Genomic DNA, 22,545 nt, shown 5'->3' with positions numbered 1-22,545 from the left:
GTAACTGTAAGGGGTAAACTAGTTGAATTTGAGTCAAAGTCAAGCTCTATATCTTGCTTGTACTCATCAGTCTGTCCATATATTAAGCGTTAATTTAATTTTAGGATTAATTTAGACAACTTAATCCCTCATTTTACAAATTAAAAGAAATTTTAGGCACTGAATTGAGACATTTAAGGGCCCTGACTTTGCTAGATCATTGTGCACAACTCACAAGGTTTGTATTTGTTTGTGACATGTTTTATGAGACGAAAATGTGGAGACAATTATTTCTACCTGATTTTAAATAATATTTAAAAGTTCAGAGTCTGCATTTGTGCAGATTTGTCTGCTTATTCCTACAGTATAACCTAAATAATTCAAAACCATTTGAGAATAAGCTGTTATAAAGCCAGGATCTCACAGGGAAAACATATTTGAAGTCAAAGAGAAAATACCATTAATTCATGTTGTCAGACAGTCCAACTAAAAGCTACTGTAAAAGTCACATAACATGTAATTTTATGAGGGATGTTTGGATAAACTCTCCACATTCCCAGTTGTGCAGCAGTTTATGGAAAGACCTGGTAAGGGCAGTCATCATTATTCCAACCACTCTGGGGGTACCTGCCCGCCACACAATGAACTTTTATACACAGCAGTCACTTCTTACAAATAGTTTCCAGGGCCACATCTGCCATTTCAGCTGAGGATACAGAGTCAGTGTCAGCAGTGCACATTTTTCTTCTAAATAATTCTAAATAACGCCCACATTAATAAGTATATGTAAAGTAATGTACTTTAAGTTTTCCTCAACTTGGTCCTCGGTACAAAAATGTGAGACAAAATATTTGAGTTCATGCTAAAGCTTCTACTTCATATGCAAACAAAACACAAACATCTGTTGGTGAAATTTTAATAGACAAATAAATGTCACATCTTTATTACAGCAGCAGTCCTCAGCTTTGACTTTTGTGTCCTCGCAGAACATTTTATGTCCAGGGAGCAGCTTGGCAATAACTGCATCTGGTGCAACAGACTTGCGTGTTTACACAGACCAGAAGCCCCATCAGCTTAATTGAAAAAACACACAGGGTCCATATTTATTGAGCTCCTGAACGTAGAGAGGCCCGATCTAGTCATTACACCAATTTCTCATGAGCAACTCATTCATCATGACTTCAAAGAACAAACTGATTCCAGATCAGTCTGCACTGTCAAAATAAATAAATAGCAACCCAAGACATTTCTCATCAATCAGTAGAAACACACAATTACATTACATTTAAAAGTTATGAAGGTCAACCAGCACAACTCAACACACAAGACGATTCTGTCTTCAGATGAATATAACAATAAAAGAAGGTGATATGTTCGATATACACTAGGTTGCTCTTTGATCATGTCAGAATACAGGCAGATGCATTTCTTTGGGAAACTTCCAGTCAAGATGACACTTCACATACTTTAAAGTGCACCCCATCAGAGAGAAAGTTATGAATGAAGGCAATCCAACCCTGATCACGAGCAGAGACAAACAGGAAACACTTGACGACTAGTCACGCATTACTGTGGGCAATAAAATCGTCAGTTTTTGAAGTTGTGCATAAGTTAATGTCTATCAAAGGTCGGATTCACAAAATACTATTACAGGTACACACAGAGCATAAAGAGAATTCATAAAAATATATATAATCTATCATCTATCAAACTTTCTAGTGCTTTCATATGTTATTTCACCCAGATCCAAATGCATAAAAATGCACATCATTTCTGGAATTATACTAACAGAGACAGGATGGATACATGGAAGAGTTACAGCAAGTATATGAGTTCATCAATAAATAACAAGAAGGGGTGAGAGGTCACGGTGGTGGTAGTGGTGTGTGAGATGGCTTTGTACGTGTCAGTGCATGCATGGTGTATTGTACTGTATGTGTGTGTAGCAACAATATATCCATGAATATACTGTACACTGGAGAGGCAGTGTGGTGCATACATTTTGCTGGGGTTTCATTATCAGCAAGGTCCAGTCAGCAGGATCCTGGGAATGTTTTCATGCTGTAGCAGTGGAGTAGGGTGGAGGAGCCTGCTTAGGCGGGATGCTGACACTGTCATCATACGGTGGTAGCAGCACCTGGAAATAAAGAAGGAAATGGAGAAAATATTATGAGCGCTTTTAATATTCGGCTTTACAAGACAGCAGGTGCAATTTAAAATCACTTGTGCCAAACTAAAAATTTGAATCACAGCATACATTATTATGGCCTATTATAGTCATTTTAGTTCTGTCAGTGTCTAAACATGTTTTTGTTAAATTTGCATAATATTACAGCAGGTTTGGTGTAATTCCAAACAGAAGAAACAAACTATAAAACTGTGCTTTGGATTAAGACAAATATTCATAAGCCCAGAGAGAGAACAAATGGCATAGTAACCATCATGATTTCCTAATAAAGAGGCTAAACTGCAGGATTTTAACTAAATCTGATTATGTAACATGTGTAACACAAGTATGTAGGTCAAGGCAACAAGGCACATTTCATACACAGAGAGACTTAAATGGGTTGACACGAAGAACTTTGAGACTAAAACAATAGAATAAATCAGATGAAAAAATATTTAGTCTAGCATAGTGCAGTGTAGTTTAGTGTAGCATACTAGCAGCTTGCAAAAGTAAGCGGTGAGTACTGCACCACTGAGCTGATGGCTGTCCATGTGCATCACAGATAAGCCACAGTTTGTTATGGTTCTGTCCCAGTCTGGCTTTATGTCCCTCCACCAGATGCCCTCAGGCTTTCCTGCCTGTTTAAGACTGCACTTAGTGGGAAGAAGGACAGATGCACTTAAGTTGTGTTCATGTGAGTTCTGGGATGGTTTGTGCATGGTTATAATGTGTTTTCTGGGTTTTTTGGTTTTCTGTTTGTTCTGTGTTTCCCTTCTGTGTTGCTGTGCACCACACCTGCCCTGCTTCACGCCTCGTTAGCCCTGCCCTGCTCCTTGTGACTTCCCAGCCTGTCAGCTCCTTTCTTATTCTCCTGTTCAACATGCACCTCATCCCCTCGTCAGTTTACTTTGTATTTAAGTCCTGGTTTTTCAGTCCAGTTTTGTTGGATCCTTTGTTCTGCTCTGCCTTGTTCTGTATTCTCTTTCTGTTTCGTGCTGATCTGCCAGCTTTGTTTTGCCTGCATGAGTCTAAAATAAAGAAGGTATTCTTCAGCCTTGCTCTGCCTGCAGTCTCCTGCATTTGGGTCCACCTGTTCTGCAGTTGGACAACAGTTTCTGTTGGACAGATGAGTGCTGAGTGTCCTGTTACTTGACAAAATGATTAACTGACTAATTTCCAAGGATTTCTGATGTTTCCCTGTTGGTTTGTGTTCCAAAAAGCACAAATGTTTCTGTAGAAATGCAGTGTTTTTATCACGATTGCTATAATAAACCTGTTCACACATCTTAACAACATTCACAAGAAAGTGTTTCCTTCCAACAAATGTGTGAATCTACACTTCCTCTTTCTCAGTTAATCAACATCAGCAGGAAAGCAAAGCTAACGCTGTGTGGAGTCAGAACATCTTAGGTGTGACTCAACACCCATTCTGGCTTTGCTGTTGACACCATGGCAAACAGGCTTGTCGGCCGTCTTAATGGTTCAGTTGACTTTGTATGCAACAACACCGTGTGTCTGACCAGCCTAACTCCCATTTAAAATAATGAGTCACTGAGGGTTTCAGTCAACAGTGACAGGCCCAGTCTTTCCTTTGTGAAGATAAACCACTCTCATCTTTTAAGGAGTACTTGGTCATTAAATAATCAATAACCTTTAACAGCCTCTATTGGTGAATGGTTCCTTCTACACAAATCAATATGTGTATGTGTATATTGAACTGAAGTGGCCTGTCACTGACAGAAATAAAAAGCTGGCTGATGAGGGCTGCAGATCCAACAGAAATGTCTAACAGAGAGGATATACAGCCATTCAAATATTGTAATTACTACACCTCATTATCATGTACTTTTTCAGTGTCAGAATGGGGCTTTTTATTGTTCTACTGTTGTTGGTCAGTTAAAATGCAAAGCAATGGCGAAGAGTCTCACAAGTAATCCTTTGTTCCAATACCAGCTAGAAAGTTTGAAAGCCGGAAATCTCAAGAGCACCTGACTAATTAATGGTTGAATCATCACCTATATCAATGTCATTCAGAGAAATAAATCATCTTTTGTTCTATGAGGACTTTTAAGGGTTACTTATTGTCGGAAAAAGCACCTAACTGTGTAGGTGTGAGTGTGTACGTCCAGGAATTCGACTCGTATGGAATGCATTAGTGGACCCTTGACACAACCACAGTATAACTGATGTGTAGCCATGCAAGCTGCTAACCAAAAGCCACAAACCTGCCTGCAGTCTGTGGGAAGGACCAATTGAATATGCCTGGCTCTGATTGAAAAAGCATACCTGCAGAGGTGAAGCTAACGTCAGGAAATAAAGGGGCAGGCTGCAGGTTCTCTGGCACTTTTCACTAATGATGTCAGTTTGTTTGGAGAGCGGTCTCCTGTTTTTCTCTTTACAGCTCAGGTGTTTTACACATCATGAGCCTGTGGAAGTCTCTGTTTCGTAAAAGACCCAAAACATTACATTAAGCCATACAGTGTATATAGCTGTTGAGTGTCATGAATTGTTTCCAATTGTGTGGAATGTTACACTCAGAGGAGTCTTAAGCTGCAGACTGCAGAGTACAGATTTCTCAAAATACCTGTGAAAGCCGACGTACTGCAAGATCAAATATGGTCTCAAGGGGAAGCCAGCTCCTTGAGAGTTCATGTTGAAAACCAAAAATATTCGCTTTTTCCTCACAACTGCATTCTGCGATAGTCAAAACAAGTCATTGGTGTTTTTACAGCCTGATTTTTCTTCTCCTTTCTGTCAAAGTATAAGTACAGTAGTTATAATAGGTGTGTGGGCAGCAGGCGCTGTAGCAGCCAGACCTGAGCAACAGGACACCACAGTTCTCTTACTGTACTACTACTGTGCCTCAGCCACCGTCATAATGGCTTTGCCAGCATGGCGCCTCATCTCTCCTTCTAACTCTGATCATCCATGCATACTAGCCTGTGTAATATCTGCTCTGATAGCCCAACTTTATACTTCCTTCCTCCCCCAACATGATGACTTTACAGTTGCCATGATGGCCGGAGCAGAGGAAGCCTACACAGACGATAAAAAACGTGACTTGCGGTCTGGAAAGAATAAGGAAATCATTTTTCCACAGCATTTGTTTTGTTTCCTTTGGAAGAAGAATAAAGCAGAAAATCAAGATCAGGTCTTGTTTTATGTTGGCTCTCTAGATGAAAATATAGGCATAAAAGGCAGTATAATGGACTGTGAATATGGTAGCAATATACATACATTATTACTCACATGTATAATGCTGCTTTTTAAACTTAATCTGATGTGTTCATTTTATATGGTGAACCTCTACATTTCATTAATATCCGCTGACTTGTAAATCATTCGCTTGGCTTGTCGGACATTATAATCTGTTGCGAAAATATTTATCTTATAGTTAACACTGACAGAAGTATTTGTTCAGCTGCACACGAGGAATGTCTGTATTATTGGCGTTGAAGTGAAAGCCCTCAGACATCTGTTGAGCTTTCTAGAAAGACGTTGAGTTAACAGCTCATTGGAAAATGTTACTAGCATTCACACAGGTGGTCTGACAGGAAGAAAAGGTAGAAAAGTCCTTTTTTTTCTACAGTTTTACTTAACCGTAGTGTGACTTCCTAGAAAATTGAACAGCTAAACAGAGCATTGACTCAGCCCGGTGTCAATGTTCTTCCATATTTTGTTTAAAGAATAAGTCTGGTGATAATCTATATTTTTTGTCTTATTCCTCTGTGCTGTAGAGCTCCATTGTTGTCCAAATACTATTAAAAATCACAGCATTACACTGGGTGACATGTTCCTTCATTACCATGAACATGAGCACTGTAGTTTATTTTGAGTACAGATTATCCGACGTGACTTACCGTTGTGTCATTGGTTGTAACATAGAGCAGGATTTCAGAGGTAACTCGGCCGCTTACGTATCTGTAGCAGTTCCACACACATGCTATCAGGTAAGCCTGATGTCAAACAGAGAGAAGAAAAACACAAATTAGAATTGTGAACAGCATAAAGTCAATATCCAATATGATCTATTATTCAGCAAATCAATAATACAACATAGGTTATGGTAATTAATAAATTATTTAGCCAATTTATCATATCAGTATACTTGTCTTCACATCGCACATAGCTGGTATTTTCAAGCACAGTTCCAACAGTACTGTAGTTTCAACAAAATCTGCTTTTCCTCATTATTCTGCAAATGAATGTACCAAGGTGTTCTAAAATATAATTAGGTCATCTGGTCCGCAGGGAAGCTGTGATGTAACATTTATGTCATGTATTTTCTGCACACCAGCAGACACAGATGGCACCATGACAACATAGTGTCCTGCACACCATGTCTCATTGCGTTGAAGAGACTGTCCTGTCCATACACACTCTCACTAGCAGAGGTTAAACTCGGAAAGAAAACCACATAAAATATAAGTAATAATCCACTCTCTCACTTGTTGAATGCAGATTCTGTTTTCAGGTTAAATCTGAGGGTCATACATCACTTCAGGGTACCAAAAACCCCAGTTCCTGTTGTCTTCTCTCATCCAGGAACAATCTGGCTCTCAGCAGGCAGCTTGCTGCTGGAACTCCCCGGCCGAACACAACACCATCTGCTACAGCCACTAGCATCGAATAAACCTAGAGCTCAAACTTCTATAATAACCCAATTAAGAAGCCCCTTAAAGCTCTGGCAGCTAAGTTATTTTAACAGCCTCCGCAGGAATCTGCAGAAAGCCATTTGCTGCAATAGAGATCACTCAATTTACCTCACATTCCAACGTAAATGATACTGACACTGTGATAATGATGCTGATTGTGCAAAGTGAATTACTGCATCATCCTGAAATTACTCCAGACACCACTGCTGATACAAATACGAACTCTGAGGGAATATGAGGTTTCAAGTCAGAAAACTCTCTTATCTATGTTAATACAAAACATATTATTGTGTTATCAACTGAAGATGTTTGTCTTGAAATTTCAGACTTACATTGGAAGTTATAAAATACTAATATTTTTGGTTGTTGGCAGAGTTGCATTATAACCACAACAACCAACATCCAGAGACATTTCACTTAAAGCCAAAAATGTTAACATCATGGTGCTAGGATCACCACAGTCAGTATGCCTCATCTTCTGGGACCATAATTGTCTGTACAAAATGTTGTGACAGTGAACAGTTGATGAGATATTTCAGTGTGCACCAAAGTGCTGGGCTGACTGAGATATTGCCGTCATTAGAGCCACACCACTAGTTTGGCTAAAAACTGATTGAACAAGTAATTAGTCACTGTGATATTAAATTGTAATGCGGAAAGGCCAACAGCATCAAACCAAACTTAGTATTATTTCTACTGTCATCAGTCAGAAATATTTTCATCAGCCTTTTTCACAGAGGACATTGTGACATGTCACAGTTGTATTGTACTGGTAATGTGAATGCTTGCTCACTGTCACACTGTCATGGCTTACTGGGACACTTCAACAGAGCAGAGCTATTGTTAATGATATTAGTAACACTTGTGCTTTTCCTACTGTGACAACTAAAAATGACTGCTGTGAAAAAGGTCAACTGGAACTTTAATTCAACACGTCTTGTACTTTTTGAGGTGTCTGTTCCTCAGGATTGGTCAAAGCAAATTCATTTTCATCCCACTTAGGTCAAGATAAAGCCACATCTGCTCTAAGAAAATGTGTTGTGAGCTTAGCAGGCCTGCAAAAACCTGCTGCAGAATAAAAACATAAAAGAAGGGAAGCAAACTTTACCTTGAAGCTGAGAATACAGCCAATAAAGAGCAGCACGATGAGGACCAAGCACACATTACTGAGAGCAGCGATCTCCTCTTTGTAGGGGAAGTTATCAGGCTGCAGAGGGGTCAGAAAGAGTTCATTCGAGGTTACAGAGCACCACTCATTAGACAGTAAAGGCAGCTGTAGCTGTGCATCGATACTGACATGTGAGATGATTGAATGGCAAGTGCTTTTGAAAAAACCTTTGTGAACTGCAAAAAAAGTCGATATCCTGCTATTAGGTGTCACTGACTTCACTTAAGAGGTTTCTTACCAGTTGCTGCAGGTAATCCTGTATCGTGTTCGGGTAAACCACAATGCTGACAGCGACCAGGGTGTTGAGAGCAAAGTCAAATATTTGGTAGCAGAAGAATGGGATGATCCAGGCGGCACGCAGCTGAAACAGAGATATCTGTTTTAGGTATTTAGGATATTTAGGATCTGAGAGCAGAGAATCAAGCTGAGCTCTTTAAGCAACTCTCTGGACATAAATCAGAGCTTGAACTAGGTTGCAGGGAGATTACAGTGTGTTTGAAATAATAAAACAGGAGAAGACTCTAAAAATAGCTGCAGTTTATGTGTGTAAAGGCAGTAGAATGGTGCCCTTCAGCAAAATTTTCACCGTAGCTTGCAACATTAATAATCATTCAGTCTGACAATCACTTCACTTCCATCACAACACCTGCTCTAAATGACTGTTATCTAGTTGAGTTCCGCCTCTGTAGTCTGACTAACACAATCATTGTATAAGAGTGCAGAACATTTAGTTTAAAAAACAAATAAATCATTAGTTTACCTTGTATGCACCATATGTTGCCATCCCACATATGAGTATCATCAGCAGAGAGATCGCTGAGGCAATGCACATGTCTGGATCAGAGAGAGGTGGAGTCATAGTGAGTGTAAGGTCACTTTGATAAAGGCAGGTTTAATTCCAAGTCAAAAAATGTTTACAACATCATGTCTGGTTGATCCGCATAAAAAAATTTTTTTTAAGATAAATGACATGCTGCATCTGTCAACCAGACAAGGAATTAACCTCTACTATGTGATTCGCTACAGTACATGTCAGCCTGACCTCATATCAACTCAAAATAACAGAACTAATCATTCTGTTACATAAGGATGATACAGGGCAGAATTAAAATACATGCAGCACAAGGAAGAGTAGTTTATTCAGTGGCAGAACATTTGTGTCCTGTGACCCATTAAAATGCCATGAAAATAGATTCTATTATGAACTGATCATGAATATTTAGCACCTCTGAGCCACAGGATGAATCATGTTTTCTCATAAAAGAATTTGACGCTTTCCCAGAATATAATTTAGCTGCATTTCATATGTGGGGGCTGAATCAGGTCTTTGGAAAATCAAACACCAATTATTTATATAAACCAGTATGCTGTCAATAGAAGAAACTTCGCCTAGCATCAAAAGTCGATTAAGTTTTCTACCTGCAATAACAGATTTTTTGGGCCACTTAAGAGTAGTGACACATTATCACCTTTTAAGTTGATATGGAACACTTGTTAACAAAAAGTTGCCTGTTTATATAGATAAAGAGAAACATTAGCATTCGTTTGGTGCAGTGATTCTGCCCACCTGATGAATGTAACTCCAATATTCTCCTTGGAGCTCTTTTTTTTGGTTTCCACCATAAATAATATCCGCTACCTTTGTCTGTCTGAAGTCTGGTGTTGGGCAGGTTTTATACAGTGGGGATTTTTAGAGCTTGTTTGCTTAAAACAGCTGCTGAGAGTGGTGAGAACGAACCAAAAAAAGTTGTGGGCTGTAAAACCAAAACAATGAGCTAAATGAAGCTATAAAGCTAGCATAAAAACTGCACGGGGACTGGCTTTGTTTAATTCGTACACAAACAGAAATGTAAAGATGTGAGATTTGAGGTGTTGATAGGTGTATTTGATAACTTTGGAAAGAGACACACCAGCTCTTTTCCACTGCTTTCGGTCTTTATGCTAAGCTAAGCTAATTGCATCTTGACTATAGTCACCTCCAAATAAACATATTTCCCTTAAAGTCAAACTATTTCTAATTTCAGTTAGTGTGACATGGAGCAATAAATCCAACATTTTGTCCCTCCAGTGTTCATCAACAACAGAATAGCAGGGTAATAGCAGAGCACTGTTCATTACCTTACAGGCTTATTCTTTCATCCTATCTATCTGTTTTGAATATTTGATGCGCTGCTGAACAGGCTTTGATGCTGTTCTGAATTATATTTTTGAGCCAATGCACCAAAAATGATGACAAGTGCCTTTGTCAACAAAGGCGAGATATCAAACACACACTGAGTTATTTGGCAGGAAAAGCATCTACAAGGTCCTGAATCACTTGCAGTTGATTATCATATTTATTATTCAGTGAAATCAGCTGCATATCTCCGACCCATATGGAGTGACAGAAGCATAAAAAGTCAAAAAAAAACACACAACAACTGTCACTTCAGCTGGTTTCTTGTCAGACATGATCATTCTGCAGTGCAGAAACAACCGAACCACATTACAGTGTTTCTTGATCCTACGAGAGGGAGTCGTTTTTCAGGTCAAGTGTGGGACTAATGCAGGGGTGGCAGCAGCTGGCCCAGCCTGCAGTAATGGATCATCGGACAGCCTAATCTCCTGGAACTGGGACAATACAGTCATTCCCAATCAGAGGCTACCAGCAGCTCACATTGTGGCCCGCCTCCAGTCAGACTGTTCCAGTGTACACCTGGTCTGTTAAGAAGGCTTTTCAAATGCTCTGCACAGATGGACATTGGGCATGCATGTCTGCGGTGTTTGATTTAAAAAGAGGTCCTGACCATCGTCTGGACAAATGTGTGAGGTCCCTCTAATAACATAATAAATCCTTCTATTAATCAGTTGACAACACAATTGAGCCTATGAGCCCGCGAGAAGAGATTAAGTCATCTGTCACAGTCAATTGTCAGGGATTTAGTTTCAGATACAACAGAGGCACTACAGAGGCTGATTTCTAACAGGAAAAAGCTGCTTACTGAACCACATTAGATGTGATTATATGTGAGAAAATCAGTAAATATATGACAATACAAAAATACATAATGTAGTCCTGTCCTCTCCAAGCTAGTTTACAGCTCTGAGCTATCTACTGTAAAACACTGGCCTTCTGGGCTACTTACTGGCGTCATCCATGACATCCAGGTCATTGGCCAATTCAGCGCTGGTCAGGTGGTATTGCTCAGGATCACTGAGCGCTGTGAGCAGGATGAGTAACACCACGGCATTGATGAGCTTAAGGACAGAGAACATATGGGCAGATAAAGGCAACAATATGGATGAGCAGGCGGCGGGCAGTGTGTCATTCTGTCAGCTGACGTGTAATGAATTCATCATGAGATGCAGGAAAAATAAGGAAATATTAATCTTTATATACTCTGACTTTCTTCAGGTAGTGGCTGTAGAAACCACAAAGATGATTATTAAGCCTAGAGATAGTGTAGTGATGTTAAACATGTATATCTACTGTAAAACCTCTAAGTCCAGGCACATACAGTACAGAAGCCTTTGTTTTGGTCTGGCCGGTGCAGCTCATTATGCAGATGACTCATACATCCCCATTGATCAGGTGAATGTAATGGAAAATTCTCTGCAGTCAATAGGCAGCCTGACACAAAACCTGCTACCTGAAGAGGCCCGCTGCTAATTTATTCATAGGGAGGACAGAGGATTTTTCCACATGTGGTGTTTGGTTTAGTTAACCCTCTCCTGCTGCATGCTCACACTGACAGACTGGTGCATTGAACACAACTGACAATTCATTCATTTTCAACATTTAGATTTGAATGACACATAATCAAGGCAACATATTTCATTCAGTCCAAAAACAAATTTAACCTCATGTTAATTTAAGATTTGTTCTACTTTTTTCTATATTCGCCTCTACAAGTAAATAAACTAAAAGATAAATAATCATAAGTAGAATCAAGATGTTTATAATGATGAAAAACATACAAAATGCAGATTAGATCATAAAATCCTGAATATATAATAAGTCGTTTCTGATGAGGTCATGTTTTCCCTGATGGATGCAGTGAGTGACAGACAGATAGGCGGTGCTCACCATGTACCAGACGCCCAGGATGATGGTTCCTGTGCGGACATGGCAACACAGACAGCAGCTGGTGGAGTACCAGCGGTCCCACGGGGACATCATCATCATCATCCTGCCTGTTGTGTGTGAAGAGGAGAGTCCGCTGTCCCAGCTACGTCCGCTCCGCGTCCGTCCTCCGCTGAGGAATGACGAACAGGATCCGCCTGCCTCTGACCTGTCCGTTACTTATCACCGTGAGCAGCTTAACGGAGCGGAGCGGCCAGCGTCAAGTCAGCGTTAAGTCAGCGTCAGGTAAAATATAACTTCCGGATTCAAAATAAAACCCTGATAATAAACTTGTGTTGTGTTTTCATTTGTAGCATCAAGTGTAACAAACATGTTTATCATGGGACATTAAACAACTGTGTCTTTGGGCAAAATGACATTTTCCCATTATTAACTAGATGCATTGCAGATATAGGATCATATGTCTTCCATTTGCAGTGGTGCATCCCATAATATGCTGCATGTGATGCATTTTTCCTCTCCTCTACATATAGCAATATGTCACAGGCTGTTAAACCTGCCTGATTCTGAAAAGTATAAAGATGGAAAATTACACACTAGGTTGGTTTGAATGGTCTATTACAAACCATATTTGTCTCATTCATCATCATCATTTATACTGGCATAGATTTCATTATAAGAGCTGCCTGCAACAATGAAAATGCTGACTGATTTTTCAATAAATCAATTAATCATTTTGTCTATTAAAACAAAGCTCATAATTTGCCAGAATCCAATCCTTCATATTGCTTGTTTTGTCTAAAAAAAAACAAATTTTCATCAACTATAATATACCTGTGACAGCAGCAACAACAGTAGCCTAATAACTGCAGAACAGCAATAAATCTTTCATATCTAAAAGCTGGCACCAGTGTCTGTCTGGCTGCTCTAATTAACTACTTGATTAATTGATTACTCATTTCACCTCTATTATTAATTAATCTAATTGGTATTTTCTTGGTTAATTGTTTAATCTATAAAATGTCACAAATGAGATGACTTATATTGCTTGTTTTGTATCACATAAAACCAAAAACATTTTTGTGGCCATTTTTGCTTGTAAAATGATATATAATTATCAAAAATAGTTGCAGCTTTTAAGTCAATCAGCTAGTTGTTTTAGCTTTACATATTGCCTAGTCTTTCTCTCAACACATGAAAAATGTCCAGCGTGGCCATCAAAGGTCACCTCAGTTGTAAAAGGGGTGATGCAATGTTGACTTCTTAAGACCAGTATTACTAGTAGTGATGGTTTGACATTACGCGATTATTTTGACGTCAACATCTTACTTCCGGTATTCCTCTCATCATGTCTGGCAACTTGACGCAGCTGAACAGCGGCTCACTGCGTCCTGCTCACAAACACGGGAGCGTGTGACAGATGAGATAGGATCAGATCCGGTGATGTAACCCGTCATTTCCAGAAAGTTACAGAGAGGAGGCTCAAATTAAGTACTTTCAGTCCAGAAATTACAGGTCGCACATTTAGACAGTCCCATAGCACTGTTTACATATTCCTCCTCCTTTAGTCTAACTATGACGCACTCCTCTTTTACGGATTTCCCATGAAATTATGAATTATATTAATGGCCTAATCTTTGTTCTTTTTAATTTCCTCAAGGGCAGCTGGCAAGCCTGAAGCTTCAACCTGACAGCTCATGAAAATCTATTTGTACTGATGATTAAAATCATTTGAGCATTAGATTTCTTTGACTGACAGCACAAATGACCTGCCTGGTGACTGTCATCCTGTCTCATTAATCTTCACGCAGTAGTGGCTTAGTGACATAAAAAAAAAATCCTTGCAAAAGAAGCCTGAATATAGAAAAACTGGCCTTTATTTAGTCTTTTTACATATGGCTTTAACTTTTCTTTTATTACAAACAGGTTTTACAAAAGGTTCTGAAGACTTTTGAATCAACCACAGGTGGAAAATGATGAAGAGGTTGATGACACTGCAATGGTACATCTATGATCAGAGGCTCCCACAATGCTCCGGCCACAAAGCAGTCACAGATAGTAAAAACAGCAAGGAAACAGTTGTCTCGACACACCGCAGCACAACATCAGACATGGGACAAACCAGATGGAGTGAATCAGCTGAAATGTTTCGTCGTCACACGTAATAATGCAACAAAAAAAAAAAAAAAATACAGAGCAGACATGATTCCCTTTTCTGCATCCTACGATGCTCATGTCTCCTTTAGGTCACAAATGTTTACACCCTGTTGAGCCGTAACCGCTGACATTGAGGCTGCTGTTGAAATAAACATTTGATCTGTCCGCTCTTTTCTCGCAGCGGCGCTCACTGTACCATCATGGCCCACAAATGTTAAGAGCAAAATAAAAGACTGCAAAGCAAAGGCCAGGTCAACATCACGGCCCAGTGTTGGGGTGACCTGATGCATGTTGACCGTTTTCATTCTCTACACAGTAAACTCCAGTCGTTAGCCACCACAACATCAAATTTCTAAACATGATCAGTATTTTCTACGTTTCTAATTACTACAATAATGCTCCTTCAATCAGTTATTTGATTCAGTGGAATTAGAAGACAGAATCAGAGTATCAAATGCATACTGAAAAATCATTAACACCGCATTAGATTGCACTGCATCTAGGTTCAGTTTTCAATGATCCACCGGCTGACACTCGACCTGCTTAAAAGTTGGTTTCATTTTCCAGACAAGTTTTAAGGTAAGTCCATCATGTAGACCTTAGCTCAAAGTTCTTCTCATAAAAGGTGTTGCATAAACAGGATATGAAGTCTTTTGCATACAGAGGTCTGCAGAGTGGACTCGGTCTCATGTCTCTCTCCTTGCCTTCTTCTTCTTTGCTGGCTTGGGCGCTTGGCTCTCCTCAGGTTTTTCTGTGGGGGGAAAACAAAAGAAGGAGATGAGTCACACAACTCTAAACATGTGATTCTTAAATTAGTTTTCAAAGTTTTTATAAGTGATGAACAAGCTGTTTCAAGTCAGCAGGGTCACGCATCCCTTTGGCTCACTGCTGAGAACAGATTTAATGATTTTGTCTTTGAACTGTAGGTGTGGATGTGAAGGTGGTGAGGATGAGTTGAGAGCAGGTGCTGTGATGGCTCAGACGCCTCTGTTAAACATACTGCTAGCCCTGTGGGCCTAATTCAGATAAATGACGTTACCTGATTGTTCCTCCGAATCTTTGTTATTAACATATATCCCCCTTTTAAAAAGATAACACAATAGGGCCCTACATTAAGTCAGTGCTAAAAGCTGACTGGAGATTTGAAAATATGACTACGTAGTGTGTTATAAATAAGTCATTTATTCAACACACATTTAAAAAAAAAAAAAAAAAAAAAAAAAAAAAGACTACCAGCTATCACTATCAGACTAGTTGGATGGATGACAATGAAGAAGAAATACAAGCAAAATAACCAGCCATGAGCAGCTGCTGTCCAACTCTCCATGTCTGCGCTGGAGACACAGAGATTTGACAGTCACTTGTGTTGTAGCTTATTTAGCAGCTCAATACGTTAAAAAAAAAGAAAAGAAAATGAAGGAAATCCCAGATGCTTGGCTGTTAAAACTGCTTAAGCTGTTAAGATGCCATAATGTTAAACCGACCATCAACACAAAAGCAGTGGTTACACACTTTAAAAGACGGCTGATGTGGAAAGACACTCTCAGAATTCATGGCTCAATAAAAAAATTATAGACATTTTAAGGTGTATCCCTGAGAAATATCGTAAAGCTAAATTGTTCGTTGTTAAGCAGTAGACTGTGCTCTGGATGACTTTGTATTCTGCATCTGACAGACTGCTGTGATTACTTTGTTGTGTTGGAGCAGGAAGGTTGTTCTGCTTGGCAGTGGGCTCTCCATCGGTTGGCTTCTGTGGCACTTGTGTGACAGGGGGTTTCTGGGATATGTTGTCCTTCACTGGTCGCTCCACTCGCGCCTTTAAAAAAAAAAAAAAAAAAAAAAAAAAAAAAAAAAAAAGGAAACAGTTAGTAGTAGGAACAACATTCAAGATGTTTAAATGAAATCCTAAAATATATCAAATGTTCAAAGCTCAATTGTTATATTAAATTGCAATATGAGGCCTGATACCTTCCTCTTTTAAACATGGTAATGAATGAAACAACATTCTGTGTCCACATCATCAAAACTTGATGATAACTTACAAACATGAACACACGTCTTGTCCTGCAGCTTGTTGAACGAGTCAACAAACAAACATGAACCGGGGAAAAGTGCACCGCTAATGTCAGTTAACAGCTAGATAGCTAATTAGCTGCTCAGCTGCAGCACATTGAACAGCATGTAAACATAGCTGCAGATGTCACTTCAGACCCGTTAGATGCCGGTTTGGTCGTTGCTCTTCAAAATCCCAGTTAGTGACGTGCTGTCTGTCCATGAATTGTGCTTACAGCACTTTGTCTTGAATGAGACATTAAATTTTGCAGTTAATCCGTGGTTCACATGCGTGCTGAACTGTGGGGGGCGATCCGTACGGATCAACTACGTTCTGTTACACCACTAGTTGTCACGAGTGAACCGGTGGGAAATCTTCCTCACCGTGGCATCCCTTCACTGACCTCAACAGCAGCTGCTTTGACAGGCTGGACGGCAGCAGTGTTCTCCTGAACAGGTGCTGGCTGCTTCTTCACCGGGGCTGCAGGTGCCGCCTCCTTCTCTGGCACCTCACCCTGCACAGGAAACAAGGACACAAGCTGAGTTTACATCAGGCTGACAAGACAATTCATGGTAAACTTTAGAAATGTGAATTAGGTGAACTTCAATCAATAAGCTTCCGGAATGTCAAACATCTACCAGAAAAATGGAACGTCTTTCATAGACGTTAGTCAGCATTTAGCAACAACATGTCATTATTGGATTATACAAGTTAGATGCATCCTGTAATATATAAAAGTACAAACTGCCATTTAACCATATAAAGAGTGTGATTAGCAAATTAATTGCTTCCATTTCTACACTCTGTGTGTGGTTCTGTGTATTCTGACTAGCAGTTACCTGTCCTGCTCCTCCCTCCTCAGCAGCCTTCTTCTTCTTCTTTTTCTTCTTTTTAGTTTTAGCTGCTCCATCAGCGGCAGGCTCTCCCTTGTCCTTCTCATCCTCATCATCGTCCTGAGAAACAGATAAAAACATGACTCAGAGACAAAACAGGAACAGACTCAAAAAAAAAAGACAGAGTAGACATTATGTCAAATTTCATCATTTCCAGTAATAACCCTTAACTCTGACCAAGAACTCTGGAAACTAAGCTTCAGAAGGGATAAAGGGAGAGTTGGGTTGTGCAGCATATTTATAGCTCCTATGTGTAGTATTTAAAAGCTCTTACTTTGACGCCATCTGGTGGTCATATCAAAAAAGACACAGTGGCAAACAGCAATACAAGCCCACTATATCTAAATTATGTTAGTATTTTGCAGCTATATTTTCATGCAAAAATATCTGCCATGAAAAGCGTTTAAGTCTGGTCTGTCAACACCCACAAACTCCTGAGAATTAATAAACGTGTGTGTGGGTGTACTGTGGTTGTGCAGGGGTTGTAATATTCTGAAATAAAAGAACATCACAACATGTGTGTGTTCAATCTAAAGTGTTGAGTCACTTCTATGAGCTGCAGAGCGAACAGTAAGGAGAAGAACCAGGACAGCTGTCCTGAGGCCTGAGCCCAAAGGAGTTATCTATTACTGGATTGTTGTTTTTTAAAGTTCTAGTTACCTCCCATAATGCTCAGTTTTCACACAAGCCTGTGTGTACTTACAGCAGCGGCACTCAGCAGATTAACCTTAGCGGGCTCAGGGAGAGGCTGCTCCTGAGCGTGAGCGGGCACCGGGGTGGGCTCTTCATAGTTGCCCCAGGCTTCAGAGGGGGCGTTCCAGTCAGAGCTGGGGTCGACTGAACCACCGTCTGAAAAACACGACGCGTCGGAGCCAGAAAACGATTAGAGCAAAGAAGGATCGCTGTGGCTACAAGGTTAAGTAAAAGGTTAGATTAAGTGGACAGATGAAAGTTAATATATCATCCTTACTGAGTCCAGACCACTCATCATCCACTCTGGGCTGACTGAGCCAGGGCAGGTCACCCACAGGCTTGGGCTCTAGAGACATGAGGGACAGTAACTCAACTTGCTGCACAGGAAGTCATGTTAAACTTCAATCATTAAATCCATTTACTGAATACTTACCGACTCCCAGTTTGGTGAAAGACACCAGATTCAGATCTGTTGTCTGCATCCCCCTGTCAATCACGGTCCACGACTCTACAACAAACACATTCCACAGACGCTGAGACATCACCGTACAACACAATTAACTAGTGATCGACATAAATAAAGCAATTATCAATCAGTGAAGTGTGTTGATGAGGACTGATTAGGTTTTGTATCGCTAAAAACATCCGTTCCCTAATTGTTCAGACTAGTGTTATTTTTAGCTCCTTATTTAAAGGATAATTATCTTTTCCCCTCCAACCAGACATGTAATTTTCTAGCTTTTGACACGATGTCAATCAAATCTGATTGGCCTTTTGTTAGTCACGGTAGGAGCTGAGAAAATCCAAGCAGTTTCTGACTTGTTCATGTTCAACTTGAGTAGACTTTCTGTAGCTCTAATCTAACACTGCAAATTCTTGCCTGGAAGAACTTTAACTTCAGGTTAGGTTCATCTAATAAAAACTAAATTAAATAAGAGACTTAAGCAAACACAGCCTCATTTCATCAAACTTTCAAAATAACAGAATGATCACTGTTAAGGGTTGTCTAAACTTTGCTCAGTGTCAGTAAGGGGCAGACTGACTAACCATGATCAAAGAAAATATGAATAAATGAATCTCAGTGATTTACTCAATATAACGTTGTTCACATTTAGAAATAAACCAATTTTAAAAAGCCAGTTCTTCTACGTTGCTAAATTTTTACTGAGAAGTGGTGAATGAGAACAGAGGAGAGGAGCTAGATTTTTCAAAAGCCAGTTTGAACTAGTAAAAAACTTATTTTACTCTTCTAAAAAACATAATTAGACAAACTCTAAACTCTATGGATGCACCATTCCTATGTTTTCTCTTCCAAGACTCCAGATACTTAAACTCAGGGTTTTGGTCGAACACCAATGTGATTTATGGTAAAAATGCTATTTTTTTGTTTTTCTATTTAACTACACATCAACTAATAACTATAGATATGTTTCAAATATATGTTTCTAGGAGGTTTATAAGGATTTTATAACAACAGTCCCAAAGAGACAATATTTAAAGTGGATTAGTCACATCTGTCCAAGTCTTGATCAGTTTATTACCATCGCTTTCAGTGAATCCAATTAGTGCCACACTAATATAGTTTTTAAAACAGCTGCTGAGATAGAGGTTAGCAGGCATTACTAATTGCTTCATAAAATAATAACACTAATGCAACAACCAAGCAGTTAAGCAGCAGAGTTGTAATATTTTTACCATCGATCTCCGCCCTCCACAGTGACGCTGGTTCTCTACTGGTGGTCCAGGGGCCCGTCTTTGGAGCGGCAGTGAGAGAAGGAACCTTAACCGCCATGTCAGTCACACCAGCGGCCACTGGTGCCGCCTCGCTGCTGTTAACTAACACCAAAGCAGAAACATTTGATACTCAGCCAGAATAAACACAGATCAGGTTAGCAACACATCTAATACTGGAGTTCCCAGAGCAGCATGTGAACTTATGATTAACTGAACAGACCAAAGATGAGAGATCAGTGCTTCGGGTGTCAAGCAATGTGTGGAGCTTTTTCTGTTGATAAGTACCTTGAGCTACAACAGCCTCAACCTTCTCTGCCTTTGCTTTAGTGGATTCTCCTGAGAAAAAAAAAAAAGGATTGAAAAAGGTCAATATATGCCAAATGCACCTTCCATATCAACCTGTTTGTGAAGCACATTCACACAAACACTTCAGGGAAAACTCACTTGAGACTCTATGAAAGTCCCCTAATGCTTGTATTTATAGTCTGTCTTGTCAACAAGAGACCAACCAAACACAAAAACAGCCTATGCAGAAACAACAGGCAGAGATAGACAGATCTCTCTCTAGATGCCAAATTAGGCTGTTTATCCAAGATGGTCTTGAGGGTCTGCCCTTTGTGTGCATGTACACACTCAAGAAACACAAAACCCTTGCAAACTCATTCCCTCCTCACAATTTTAAAGCAAAAGAAGGAAATCACAACCTAAATTCAAATATACACATTTTAAGAGTTAAGAGCCACCTTTTTTCTTCTTCTGGCTGGCAGGTGGGGGGGCTGCAGAGGCCTTAGGCTGCTCTGGGGGAGCGCTCACAGGTGTGTTCCCTCCTCCCGGACTGGCAGAGCCATCACTGGAACTCTTGTCCTTCTTGCGTTGCTCACGCTTCTCCTTGTTGCTGACCTTGGTCTCCCATGTGCCTGAAAAGTAACATTGAGTGCGGTGTGGAATTAGTTGCAAAATACCACAAAGGTTCATTATGGGATTAGTGGGGAAATATAGTATGGATTAGGCAGGGGGATGAAGGAATGGATGCAGAAACTGTTCAAATACAAACTCAATAGATTTAGCTGGGAAAAAAAGAGGCTGAGACTGGCCCCATTCTTAACGCAATAAGTCAGGTATAAAGCAAGTCTTTAACCCAGGTCGCATTCAAATTCATTACAGAGTTAAGTAAAAGCAATGATGTGGTTACTGAAAATGTTGGCACAATAAATAAAAATGAATGAAAACAGGACTCCGTTCCCAGACACGACTTTGACCTAAAAAACTCAATTATAGTGTGAGTCATAATATTTTACCTTCTTCTGGTTCTTTGCCATCTGCAGTCACTGTCTTTGTCTCCTTTACAGTCTGTTTGGCCTTCTTCTTGGACTTCTTTACCTAAAAGAAAAGAAATAAAAGGGCAAAGGGGAGAAGAAAGAGCCAGTTTATAACCAAAGAAACCTAATTATTACACTGTGCTGAAAGAAATGTTGGAATGGCACTATGCAGCACATATGATTTCATCTCCAAGAACTGCAACTGAGCAAGAGACCCCATGCTTACTGAACCACAGACAGTCCATCAAATCAGCATGCTCAACCGATGTCTATTTATAAGTGCAACTACATACACTGTCCAAGACTCCCTAAATCTGTTACATTCCCTTTTTGTAAGCACTATTTCCATCTCTTGGTGTCTGCACAGTTAAGTCTTCTGACTCCAGTGCCATTAGGACCACAGTTTGTGTTGGTTTGTGGTATCCTGAGAGTAGTATTAGATCAAACGCCACACCTTGTACTGCTTTGAGCCAGGAGTCTTCCTCTAGGATTTTGCTGCATCTGCAAGTTAAAAAGTGTAACCTAACACTGGCAGCTGGTCTGGTTGCATCATTGCAGGGTGACAGTGGGAAAGCGTGGAGTTTTCCCCCCAACTGCTTTTCATTGAAGAGGACCCCAAAAACAATGCGACTTATGTGCAACCACTTACAAACACAAACAGGCCACATCCATCACAAAAGGTATAGCACATTACCTCTGAAGCCTTGTCAGCCTTGGCTTCTGGTGGGGGCGGCTGGTGATGTGGCACCACTATCTCTTCCGACACTATGGCGTCTTCCTGTGGTTCGGCAACTGCTCTCCCATTAGGCTGGGATTTCTAAGAAGGACATGTGAAGTTAAAATGAAGCGGGCCATAACAATTTTCAGCTGTGTTACAATGTATAAAACCACCTCAAGCCACTATAGCCATGTCGAAAACTAGCAACTGGCTTCAACTGTCACTGGGGCGTTAGCTTGACAGCTAGCCTCGCTAACGGCGAGGTTATGAAGAAAGGAAAGGTTTAATTCAGCTGATACATACCTTTTCTGCCTTCTTCTTCTTTTTCTTCGGCTCCTCTGATTTGACAGGTTTACTGGCACTTCGCTTTATTTCTACGCCGTCATCCACGGGGTTCACGGCAGGTGATTTCTTGAAGAGAGCCCGGCAGGCGGAGGCCCACAGGGCGACCATCAGCACCAGTCCAGTACATGCCGCTAAGAGGATCACCCATGGCGGAATGAGCTCCGGCTTCAGTCCCAAATCCACGCCGAGTTCGGAGCGCAGTAGCCCCAGGCCTTTAGACAACAGCTCATTCAGACGAGCTGTAAGCAGCTTGACCTGCTGGGAGGCCGCGTCCTGCCACGGTTCCATCTCTATTGTTTTGTCACACAACAGGCCGGTTAGTCACGCTTTGCTCGCCGCTATTAGCTGCAGTGCTAGCTAAAAATAACGGAACGACTTTGTCATGATGGAAAACAATAAATTCACTCCCTCCTCCGCCTGCAACATCGGCCTAGCTAGACAACTAGCTAGCTAGATAAATCTTGTAAACTCTGTGGTAACAAACTAGTTAGCCAGCAAGCTACCTAATATCATCGTAAGACAATATACCACCGTCGGCTGACCACCATGGATCTGCTGTGGCCGCCAGTGGAGCAGGTTCACCTCATATGGCTCCGTCTGC

At 40.4% G+C, this 22,545-nt stretch overlaps 2 protein-coding genes across 3 annotated transcripts; both read right to left on the bottom strand.

Moving 5' to 3' along the window:
* Window positions 1–887: 887 nt before the first annotated feature.
* Window positions 888–12,453, bottom strand: LOC137191915 (lysosomal-associated transmembrane protein 4B-like). Its single transcript, XM_067602401.1, has 7 exons — window positions 12,036–12,453; window positions 11,095–11,206; window positions 8,730–8,803; window positions 8,208–8,330; window positions 7,910–8,008; window positions 6,007–6,102; window positions 888–2,116 (listed from the first exon to the last, which is right to left on the bottom strand). Exons 1-7 carry the CDS (start codon window positions 12,135–12,137, stop codon window positions 2,036–2,038), a joined length of 687 nt encoding a protein of 228 aa, XP_067458502.1. The 5' UTR covers window positions 12,138–12,453; the 3' UTR covers window positions 888–2,035.
* Window positions 12,454–13,891: 1,438 nt separating this feature from the next.
* On the bottom strand, window positions 13,892–22,545 carry LOC137191914 (protein LYRIC-like). Of its 2 annotated transcripts, none has more exons than XM_067602398.1 (13): window positions 21,903–22,545; window positions 21,576–21,698; window positions 20,861–20,942; window positions 20,306–20,479; window positions 19,848–19,898; window positions 19,524–19,664; window positions 18,262–18,336; window positions 18,106–18,174; window positions 17,839–17,984; window positions 17,082–17,195; window positions 16,646–16,756; window positions 15,867–16,005; window positions 13,892–14,929 (listed from the first exon to the last, which is right to left on the bottom strand). In XM_067602398.1, exons 1-13 carry the CDS (start codon window positions 22,230–22,232, stop codon window positions 14,778–14,780), a joined length of 1,707 nt encoding a protein of 568 aa, XP_067458499.1. In that variant the 5' UTR covers window positions 22,233–22,545; the 3' UTR covers window positions 13,892–14,777. The 2 variants fall into 2 exon arrangements, with proteins under 2 accessions (XP_067458499.1, XP_067458501.1); XM_067602400.1 differs by having other exon boundaries at window positions 13,892–14,940; window positions 15,879–16,005; window positions 21,903–22,544.

The sequence above is a fragment of the Thunnus thynnus genome, chromosome 10 (genome assembly GCF_963924715.1).
Source record: "Thunnus thynnus chromosome 10, fThuThy2.1, whole genome shotgun sequence".
Lineage (NCBI taxonomy): Eukaryota > Metazoa > Chordata > Actinopteri > Scombriformes > Scombridae > Thunnus > Thunnus thynnus.
The sequence above is the reverse complement of the archived record's forward strand: the minus strand, read 5'-3'. Positions and strand labels throughout refer to the sequence as shown.